This window comes from Limulus polyphemus, unplaced genomic scaffold (assembly GCF_000517525.1).
Source record: "Limulus polyphemus unplaced genomic scaffold, Limulus_polyphemus-2.1.2 Scaffold1495, whole genome shotgun sequence".
Classification (NCBI taxonomy): Eukaryota; Metazoa; Arthropoda; class Merostomata; order Xiphosura; family Limulidae; genus Limulus; species Limulus polyphemus.
In genome coordinates, this window is record NW_013667105.1 from 255,898 (window position 1) to 266,894 (window position 10,997).

The 10,997-nt window shown below is 32.6% G+C and overlaps 1 protein-coding gene across 5 annotated transcripts in view; it reads left to right on the forward strand.

Moving 5' to 3' along the window:
• LOC111086857 (XK-related protein 4-like) overlaps positions 1-10,991 on the forward strand; it is a 47,433-nt gene extending 36,442 nt beyond the window's left edge. For all 5 annotated transcript variants that reach the window (XM_022391454.1, XM_022391456.1, XM_022391455.1 and 2 more), the window contains exons 5-7: positions 1,328-1,558; positions 2,989-3,071; positions 10,301-10,991. In XM_022391454.1, the coding sequence (XP_022247162.1) occupies positions 1,328-1,558; positions 2,989-3,004 (247 nt within the window). In that variant the 3' untranslated portion in view covers positions 3,005-3,071; positions 10,301-10,991. The remainder of the gene's footprint in view (positions 1-1,327; positions 1,559-2,988; positions 3,072-10,300) is intronic.
• The last annotated feature ends 6 nt before the right edge of the window (positions 10,992-10,997 follow it).

The following is a 10,997-nucleotide window of genomic DNA, read 5'->3' on the forward strand; positions in this document are numbered from 1 at the left end:
CCTAATGTTTCTTCTCTGAACTATCTCCAACAATTTAATGTCCTTCTTGAGGAAGGGAGCCTATAACTGTACACAGTACTCTAAATGAAGCCTTACAAGTGATCTATACAGTGAAACAATAATATCACTTGTTTTGTATTCAATATTTCTATAGATGCTACCCAAAATCATATTAGCCCTATTGCTAGCTACAATACACTGTTTAGATGACTTAAATGGTTTTTCTACCACAACACCAAGATATTTTTCTTCAACCACAGTATTTAATGTATAACCATTTAAATTGTAACAATAATTTGAATTGTGAAAACCTCCATGCATCACCTTACATTTTGGATAGTTACCAAACTGTTACCCTTAAAATACAGCCTGTTTTGTCTTTATTAAACAATGCATGAATAATGTTTTTCAATTCCACATATTATGCTAAGAAGTAATTGAATGATGTATTAGGAGCAGAGATCAACTGGTTTGGTGGGGAATAACACATTTTGATCAGGGAAAGATTATGGAAAAGTCAGGGAATTTCATTCGACCCAAAGCATGGGAACCATGTTATAAACAGGTATCAAACATTTTTGGCTACAAGAGATTTGGTTTTACGAAGATATAAATGTACTTATATTTTATTTTTATTTTTTCCAAACAGTATTTATACATGATTTATCAGTTTTTCACATTGTACTTGCTCTCAAATTATTTGATGTTATATCTAAATATGAGAAAGTACTTTTATTATTTTGTTTCAAAATCTATTCGAAATTGAACTACTTTGAAACTAGAAAGTCTTGTTCTTTCAGAATGGAAAAGGTTAGAGCTGTTTTTTGAATAATATTATGCTTTGTCAAGCTTCTTTACATGTAATTATAAGAAGTACAGTTACATCTAGCTTCATATTGTATCATATCACTTTATTTATCTACTAGAGTCATGATGGTGGTTCAACACTCTCCTTTTCCTGAAACTAATTATGATTCACCACTACAGTTGGATTTATTAGTAAAAGTATAATTGGATAAGTGTATACTTTGCCCTATAATAGCAAAATGTTATATAACAGTAATTAAGTTTTCGTGGGTGCATAAATTATACTTTTAGTAATACATTTTAGAGAATCAAATAATACAATTATTGTAGTGACTATAAACATTGTTATTCAAAGCTTTTTCTCAGTATTCATCAGCACAAAGTTGTCTCCATTTTTCTGTAGTACTAGTTCTAAAGGAAGACTTATTCTATTGTCAAAATAAGAGAGTAAACCTTTTTTTTATTCTTTATTTAACAAAAAATATGTTTAATTTTGATTAGTTAACTTTTTTTTTTTCAGGTATGAAGAGTTTCTGTATGATGCTGTAATAGGAGTTCAGTTCATTTTTTGTTACTTTAATCCAGTGGATAGCCCTACTCGATCACGAATCACTATATATTACATCTTGGTATTTATAGAAAATACCATTCTTATGTTTATTTGGTATTATAACTCAAGTCCTGATCTTTGGTATCATGTGGTTGCAATGTGCTTCCAGTTTACCAGTTTTCCGTTGGAATTGTTTTTATGGTATGTATGGTACAGGTAATTTCTCTATATTTGTGTTTGCATTGTTTTAAATTGTTGAACTTTGTTTGTTTTTTATGTTAACATCTTTTAAAGTGGAATGAGAGAAAAAACATCAGTAATGAAGACTATTTCCTTTTTATGATTGGTAAGAGCCTAAATTTCTGACCTATATTTAACTAATAGAAAACTTATAATTACTAAAGTCAGTAACATAAGAATAGTTTGTTTGTAACTAGTATGCACTACTTTACATTTAAGGTTTAAGTTTTTCTATTTTAGAAAACCCATTGTTTGTCCTGTATTTTAGAAATTTACTTTTTCGTGATTGTCCTGCTTGGTCACTTGTTCTTATGTTATTTCAGATAATGGTGGATTATTTATTTTTTTTGAAGACAGGAATTCTGTGTTTTATGCATTTTCAACAATTTAAAGAAAGGTTTAAAAAGTGTCAGTGCATACATGTTATAAGCAGCTGTGTATCATTATTATTATATTTCTTGTTACCACAATAAACCATCAAACATTTAATACATTGTTATAAAAACAAGTTAACTGCATATGTTGTTTTCCACATTCCTCTTAATTTCTCCACTGCAACTTGAAATCAGGTGTTTAAAAAATAGCATTTTAGATCTATTATTTGTTTTCCACAAGTCACTGCCCAATAAGCTTTTCATTCAGAACCAGAGCTCATCATTGAGAGACAAAGGACTCTATGATATGTCATTTATATATGTGGTATGATACTTTAAATATAACATTAAAAGGACAACAGTTTAAATGCAGAAAGCCAATAGGCCTAAAAATTGATATAAAACAACATAACTACATATGTTTTTTGTTCCACATTCCTCTTAATTTATCCATTGGGATTTGGAATCAGAGGTGTGTGTATATATATATAATTAGCTCTTTGTTTTGTCTCCAACAAGTCACTGCCCAATAAGCTTTTTATTCAGTGCCAGAACCTATTAGTTGGGCTGGACTCCACAAAAACCAAATTACCTGCAGACCCCCCACCCCACCCAGTTTCCTCTTAATTTGCAGCACAAAGTCAAAAGTACACTTTTATAACAATTTTTTATGCCTGTTGGTTTTCAGCATTTAAACTGTAATGTATAAAGTTAGACAGTTGGCATTTTTGACTGGTTGGACAGTGGACTCAGTCTCATCAGCAGTTCTAATTTAGGGATGACTATGCCTGAACCCATGTGTTGCATACAGAATGATTCAAGTTGGAAATATAATAGTTTTTAGCAAGTAATATTTTGAACAGTCTATGTTTTGTTATGTTTTCATTTATTGTGTACTTACTAAAATAAAGCTTGTATTGATATTTATTGGTTTAGACTAGAGTGACTGTAGTGGAAAATACCCTGAATATCTCTGTGTTTCAAAACTGACTTCTTTGTTTTTTGTGAATATTTCAGCTCATATATTACTTAATGTGTCACCCAACTGGAAACATTGAAGTATGGAGAACTAATAAAAGAAAATACTCTCTTCAACAAAGGTCAGTGATAGGTTCTCATTCTCTAGAAGAGCAGAAAAGTCGTATTGTTTTGATTGATCCAGGACAAAAATATTTATGCTTTGTTAAAATAGGAAATGGTAGCAATGAACAATATATCCCACTAGAGGGCAGCTGTAGTGTCAGCTTGGAAGAAAGTGAGATAATTAGTCCAAAACTGACTACACTAAACTGTCCTGAACAAAATGAAATAAAATGTACATATAAAACAACTCAAGTGTAATGTAAAGAGTGTCCTGTTTAAGCAAAGTCATATGAAGAAATATTGAAATATTCATAATTAAGGTCGTTATGGTTAATAATATTATTAACACGTTCGCTACCACCAGTAATATTAATAAATTAAGTATAAATAGAATTAAACATTCAAAAGGTGCTGAGGAGCAGTCAAAGTGTCCCAAACTCGTATGCCACAAGAGAAATTTAGCTTTGAAACATAACTGTCTGTGACCCACCGGTGTGTCACACAGTCCATAACTAAAAGTCAGTTGTGACCCACCGGTGTGCACACAGTCCATAACTAAAAGTCAGTTGTGACCCACCGGTGTGCACACAGTCCATAACTAAAAGACAGTTGTGACCCACCAGTGGGGCACATGACAGCAAATTTGTTAATGGAATTTTTCAGTCTTTGACGTAAGAGTAAATCTGAAAAAAAGTGATTGGTCTATGACTTAAAATAGTCAAAGTTTAATTTGTTGCATATGAAAAACATTGAAATTTATGATTTTATTTAAAGGTAAAAACAAATTTTCTAAAAACAGTGACTCAAACAGTTAAACAAAATCTTAAAATCTTGGAGAATTGAGTGGTATTTGATTCACGAACAGCTGTAACTGAAAATAATACAGTTGTATTTAAGTCTTTTTGGATGACAGAACAGCATGAAATAAAATTAATTTGTAGGGATATGTGACATATATGACAATGTAATTTAAAGTATAATTTTTAAAGCTTCTATTGTTATTAGATCTAATTGTAACTCTTCACTGAGCACTGCTAAATTTAAAAACTTAAAACTCAAAAACTAATGTAAACTATTCGTTTTATCAAAATATATAAATTGATATAATTTAAGGACAATAAGGGACCAGTTGGTCTATCTAGGCTGTCCCAAACACTCAAATCCAGCCCTTATTATTCAAATATTTATCATGCCTTCCTTTAAAGTTGTATCAACTGCCTCTACAACATCTGAAGGCCACCCATTCTAAAGGCCAACTATCCTGTTAGAAAAATAAAACTGTTTTAGCTCAAAATGACTCCTACCCTGCCAAAATTTATATTTGTGTCCACTAACCATTCTCATCATTAAGTACTAGAAATGATGATGCATCAACACTATCAGTTCACATAACACTTAGCTCTTTAAACCTAGAAGGTTTTGCTCATTCTGCTGGTATTATTTTCACGATTTCATAAAAATTTTCACCATACCTTATAAAATTTCAATTTTCTTAATGTTTTTTTTTTTTCCTTCAGCATCAGAGATACCTACATGTAACAGTGTTGAGTGAGTAGCCTAAAACCACTCCCTGTTGAACCTTTGGTGATAGAAAGGTGTGTAGAGAGACTGGTGGGTGGTAAAGTGATCCTGAATGGAAGCTCATTTGTTGATGCCCAGTGATGTCATCGCAAGGAACTTAAGCAGCTTATAGTGGGTAAAGGGAGTCCAGTTCAAATATCTTGACCGACTCTGAGTAGGCATTTTCTTTGCATCTTGTATTTTGGATACTTGTTGATAGCAGTGATGAGAGTGTTATTTACATCTTCTGTAAACAGAGCTTTGAAACATTCGAGAGGTGTTGAATTATGAATTATCGTTGATGAGCATGTACACCAGGATCATGCCTGTTCTTCGGCAAATATTCAAACGATTTGTGGCTGACCTATCTTGCAGATCTACCTCAGCCTAATCATAATCTCTGGCCTTGGTAGTGGATATAGATCAAGGAGGTGAATCAGGTCTAGCTGGGGCCCACTTTTGTGGCCTCTTTGTATCACTAGGTCCTGGTTGGGGCAATGCTCCTCTCTGATCAGCTGATTGAGAAGAACTGGAATTTGGTCTCAGTGATTGTTCTGAGTCTCTTCCAAAGTCAAATTCAAGATCAGAATCACCTTCATCATCACTCCCTCCTTCAACTAACTGATTGAACAGACTTGCTGCTTGCTCAGCACAAAATCGTTTCAATGGCCTCTTTCCACTTGTCATCTTTATTTTACAATTGATATTAACAAATTATTAGACTTCACGAGAAAACACTGAAAAAATCAGTCTCAAACACAATGTGTTGATCTGAAATTTGTTTCAAAACAAATGACAACACTTTGCAGAACTTCCAGTTTATTTATAAAAAGTGGACAATAACATGGTTTGGATTAGGTTTCAGCCAAAGAAACACAGCGTCATCCGATAGGTAAATCGGGATTTTGGACTGGATGCTGGAAGTGTCAGCTCAGGTTTTTAAGGAGTTACATACCTCAATCAGATCTTCCTCTAACCTTTCTTTTTGCAAGAGAAAACAATTTCAGAGATCTTGACATGTCCTTATAGACAACCTTTTCATTTCTGTAGCCCTTTTCTGAAACCCTTTTGAATAGTTCAATGCCCTTTCTAAGGTAAGGAACCTAAGACTGAACATGAGGTTAAGAAATGAGCAGAACACAAATTTAGGTAATGAGTGATTTTTTTTTCTATCCACTCTCATAGACCACTGTATTTTCCAGCCATACTTCTTGCATTGTTTTAAATTTGACAATGACAGTCATCAATAGAAATTTCCAATTCTTGAAAATGTTTCTGATGCTGTGCAAGATTTTCAGCTCCTTGACCGTGCAATGGTTTAAATATCAAAATTCTTTCAATGAGTTTGCCCTTGGTACCATTGTACTAAATTATAAATTTTAACCGATCCATTCACGAGACATATGGAGTCCACAATAACTGAAAATACGTTGTTGTCTTTAACTCTGCAGCAATGACTTATAAAACCCTTTGTTCCATTTGGTTGAATGAAATAATTACCAATTGTGAATGAAAAATACGAAGCTATCTCTTTACTTGCATTTCTAAATCTGGCTTTATTACATAGCAGTGAATGGATCATGTTTTACAAGCAGTTCTATAATGCCTGCAAAATTTTCATTGTAAAATGAGCAAAATATTTCATTTTGATGCTGAGATGCCAGTTCTCTTTCTGCAACTTTAATAGCTGGGACAACATGTTGCATAACACATCGCTAGTATTGTTGTTCTTTTTTAACATGACCATGTATTTCACTAAATACAGTACAAAAAAACATGGCATCCTTAAAATCAGTGCTATTTTCATGTTCAGAAACTTCATGTTGAGCATTTTTCCAATTGTTAAATCCTATAGAGAAAGCTACGTCTTTCGGATATAGGAAAATACTTTACAACTTTTGTTAAACTGTAGCATCTTGTCTTCGTATGATCTGTGTAGGTGCTATTACAGTGTATTTTGAGCAAGTTGTTGAAAGCCCTCCCCCCCCCCAATTATTTTAAATTGCAAAAGTAAAACAGGTAGTTATTTCAGGGGGGGGGGATTGTGTAGAGGTCAGAATAAGGTGATAATAGCTTGGTCATTTGTTGCTAAAATTATGTAATTGTGCAATTTGCTTAATTTTTTAAGCAGCAAATTGCATACCCAGCTCTGCTCAACAGACCCAATGAAAGTCTATGAGTAAAAGTGAACTCTCAGTCCATAATGGCTTTCTTTTTGAAGCTCTTTAAATGTCTTTGCAGGTTATTTTAAGGTGACTGCACTCTTCCATTTTTTTCTCTTGAAAACACACACAAATTTGCCAAAATGAACAAAATTTCTGTGAAGATTTTCATTAACATTCATTCATTCTCTAGGAAAATTGTTTTAAGACAAGAATTGGATCAGAAGTGAGGAGGTGTAGCGGTAAAGTCGAGAAAGTTGACGGAAACAACAAAGCAGTTGCGTCACCTCTTGTTCTGAGCAGCCCATTTCCCAGTAGAGATGTGGTTAAGATTTATATTGTCTGAATTTGGTATATTTAATGCATGAAATTTAATAATAATCTTCAATTTTGTTTCTTTGGAAAACTATATTCTACATCAAGAAGTAAGGAGTATCCTAGAAAATAGTTTAATTACGAAATATTTTTCTGATTCAGGCATAAATACTTATTTTAGTCGTAGTATGAACTGGAAGTTAATTGTTGTGAATCAGCAGTGAGCAGGAAATTGAAACCATAGCGATACCTTTATTCTCCCCATTGTGGCTGGATATTTTATTACTGTATATTTTAGTTATTATGAGAAATAAGCCAAAATTTTACTTAATACAAATTGGATTGCATTTCGACAACTAAATTAGCATGCCAAGTTTGGTCTTGAGCGATCAACTCGGGTAGGAGGAGATACATCCACAGACAGACAGAAAGTTTTCCTTGATATTGGATACTTATTGTATCGGTATGGCTTAGTATGTATATTGCATATGTGAAGAATGCCTGTACCCTGATTTTTATATTCACTGTGCCGTCACATTGCTCAGGAGAAGAAAAACTTGGATAACAAAAACAGAAAAAGATATTTAATACAGTCAAGTGTAAAATGATTTAACTATGCCCACCTCATCTTGTTCCATTAAAAACGTTTCTTTTCCTATCAACATAATTCAAATGAAGTACGAAATGATGAAGCAAATTCTTAGCAAGCTTTAAAAACATTACGACTAACATTGTAGCAGAAGTTGTTCAGCATATAGTGTATTGTAAATTTAGAATTTCTGATTGTTGCATGTTTGTTTTATTTGGAAAATGCCATCTATAATACTTGCTCTGTGACTAAAATGTAGTACTAGAGATTAGTTGATAAATGAAATATGATACATAAAGTGTTTCTTAAGAAAACTGCATTGAATGACATTATTTTAATTAAAGATGACATGGTAGAGATGTCCTGTCATACTGAAAAGTGGGAGTAGAGGTGTAGTATTCAAATCTGTGACCCTGCTTGGTAGTTAGATACTTCGACCAGCTCGGCTAATTGGTCTCAGTTCTTGATTACCAAATTATAGAGACTGAATTTAGCAGAATTCTTGAGATATTGTCAATTGGCTTGTGAGGTCCTGATTTCATGTATTGTTATTTTTTAATTGTTGAATGGTTAGCTGATGACTGACATTGTTGACATTCTCTAATGTCTAAAACTATCTGAAGAAATGGAAACTAGGACTAAAGTACAGATTGAAATTTAAAGATTATTGCAATGTTCTGTTAAATTTTGCTATTAAAAAAAAAATTTTAGTTTGAAAACTCAAGCATTTTATGAACCAGTGCTCTAAATGAATTCAACTTTATTATTATTTCGAACATTTATGAATTTAACAGACACAGTTCATGGGATAAATCTCATTTTAGGAATTTCTGTTGCAATTCCTGATTGGTGTATATATATATATATATTTGTTTTTATGTTTACCTACTAGAACTGTACTACTAACATCCAAAACTATGTTATGAGTAAAACAAAAAATTGTTTCTTTCAAAATCAATCTAAGTTCTTGACAGATAGTTAATGAAATATTTGCTTACACTGTTATGTACATACAAGTATAGACATTGACATTATGAATATCTCACTGTGAGTAATAGTAATGAATTATATAAAAGCAGATTTTTTCTCCCTCATCTGTCAGTAATGGAGTGTGCTCACAATGAAGACACCACTCTTCAAAATCACACGATATTTTTATTTATCATCACTTTGTGAAGATCTCTATTGTTACACTTGTAATTTATATTTATATTAACTGAACATGTTTTTTTTTTCTTAAATTACTTAAGTAGGAAACGCTGTGTAAGTGTGGGGTATGGTATGATGGTAAAAACATTCTGACATTATCAAATACTGTGACATTGCTGTTTCTAATCATATATTTCAACCAACATTAATGACTGTAAATAACTGCATAATGTTTGCATTTATGTCAACATAAATAACTTTTTATACGTATAACTGTACAAGGTTCACATTTGTGGCTCGGCATGGCTAGGTGGTTAGGGCACTCGGCTTGCAATCTGCGGGTTCGAATCCCCGTCACACCAAACATGCTCCTCCTTTCAGCTGTGGGGGGTGTTATAATGTGATGGTCAATCACACTATTCGTTGGTAAAAGAGTAGCCCAAGAGTTGGAATTGGGTGGTGATGACTAGCTGCCTTCCCTCTAGTATTACACTGCTAAATTAGGGATGGCTAGCGCAGGTAGCCCTCGTGTAGCTTTGCGCGAAATTCAATACAAACAAACAAACGTACATTTGTTTCTGTTCATAACTGCACAATGTTATGGCTTTACCCCCTTAATATTTCTTGCAATTCCTGTTGTAAAAATAAAGCCAACATTTGTGATAATTTTGATAATTCGAATACAACAAATTTCATTAAATAGAACTTGTATTGTTAAAAAATGATTTTTATTTTTATGTAATTTTTCCAGACTTTTTCCTTTGTTAGGATCACATCACATGCATGTTCTGAACAAAGATGTACATCTAAACAACATATTTTCTTAAGACAACAATTGGAAAGCCATTTCACACTGAATGTGTTTTGATTTTTCACGAGTGTTTTGATGCTTGTTGTAAAATGCACTTGGGTCAGTAATCTAACTCTTTAGTTGTAAAGAATTTTCTAAAACACATAAAAGGCCTGAAAAACATTTCATGACTTTGACTGGTACAATATAAATTCATAGTTGTATGATAGTTAGAAAGATAACCCTGTGACAAGTTATAAAAGAGTTGGTTGATTAGGTTTGTTAAACACTGTTTTTTATCTCCATTTGTTTGTTTTTTGGTGATGTAGTAAAGGTAATAGATAGTTGTAGGCTAAAATATTTATAACAAGTGAAAAGTGGTCATTATATTGTGATTTGTATAATTCAACAGGTCTTGTAAAGGCAAATAAAAGTGACTGCTTATATTGACTAGAACGTTAGTCTTCTGTCATTATCTCCCATCACCTTTTATATTTACACTTTTAAGCATGTTTCATATGTTTTGACTGGTATTGACCAAATAAATGAACTTGATAAAACAAGGAAAAGACGGGAAGTGAAATAGCTTTGGATTTAATTCACAATAACATTTTTTTTATAATCATGCAAGTTTGAAAACATAAATTATGTTGGTTTTGATACTTGTGATCGTTGTTTCAGGCCTTTTCAAGAGTTAGTGTGTTTTGAAGAAACTGATGTTTGGAAGAATAGCTCTAGTTATGGGAACGGAAAGTACAACAAGGATGAGAGTCAAGAAGTTGGTACATTCCATAACGATGATGTGTTATACTCTCAGGCAACTGAATATTGGAAACCAAGTCATTTTATTAAGAACTCCAGTTCTGAATCCCCAGTACTGCAAAAGATTAATGTTTGGTTACCTTGCTTCTCCTGACACGTGAAAAATATGTAGTGGTTCTTAATGTGTGGTCCGAGAGCCTCCATAAGATGGTCCATGGAAAGGAAACAGAATTATAGTGTCTAGATCCCATTGTGGTCCACAGAGAGAAAACAAAATCAGGTGGTATGAACAAAAAAAAATTAGATAAGCACTGCTCTATACATTATGTATTATAATACTGATAATGTGTACAATTGTGTATATGTATATATGTATTGTGCCAAAATCTATGAAGGTATATCTGTTAGGAGATACATATACGAGTATTTTGAAAAAAGCTACCTGATTGGGTGGATTCAAGGAATGATTCAAACTTTTCAGATAATTATAATATTCACCTAACCCTACTTTGTTTCACTTTATTAAATATTCAAACAATACATGAGCTTTCAGCCAGCTCTCTGATAAATCTGCAGTTATGTAAATTCCAAAACACAATAAAATTCTGAAAAACTG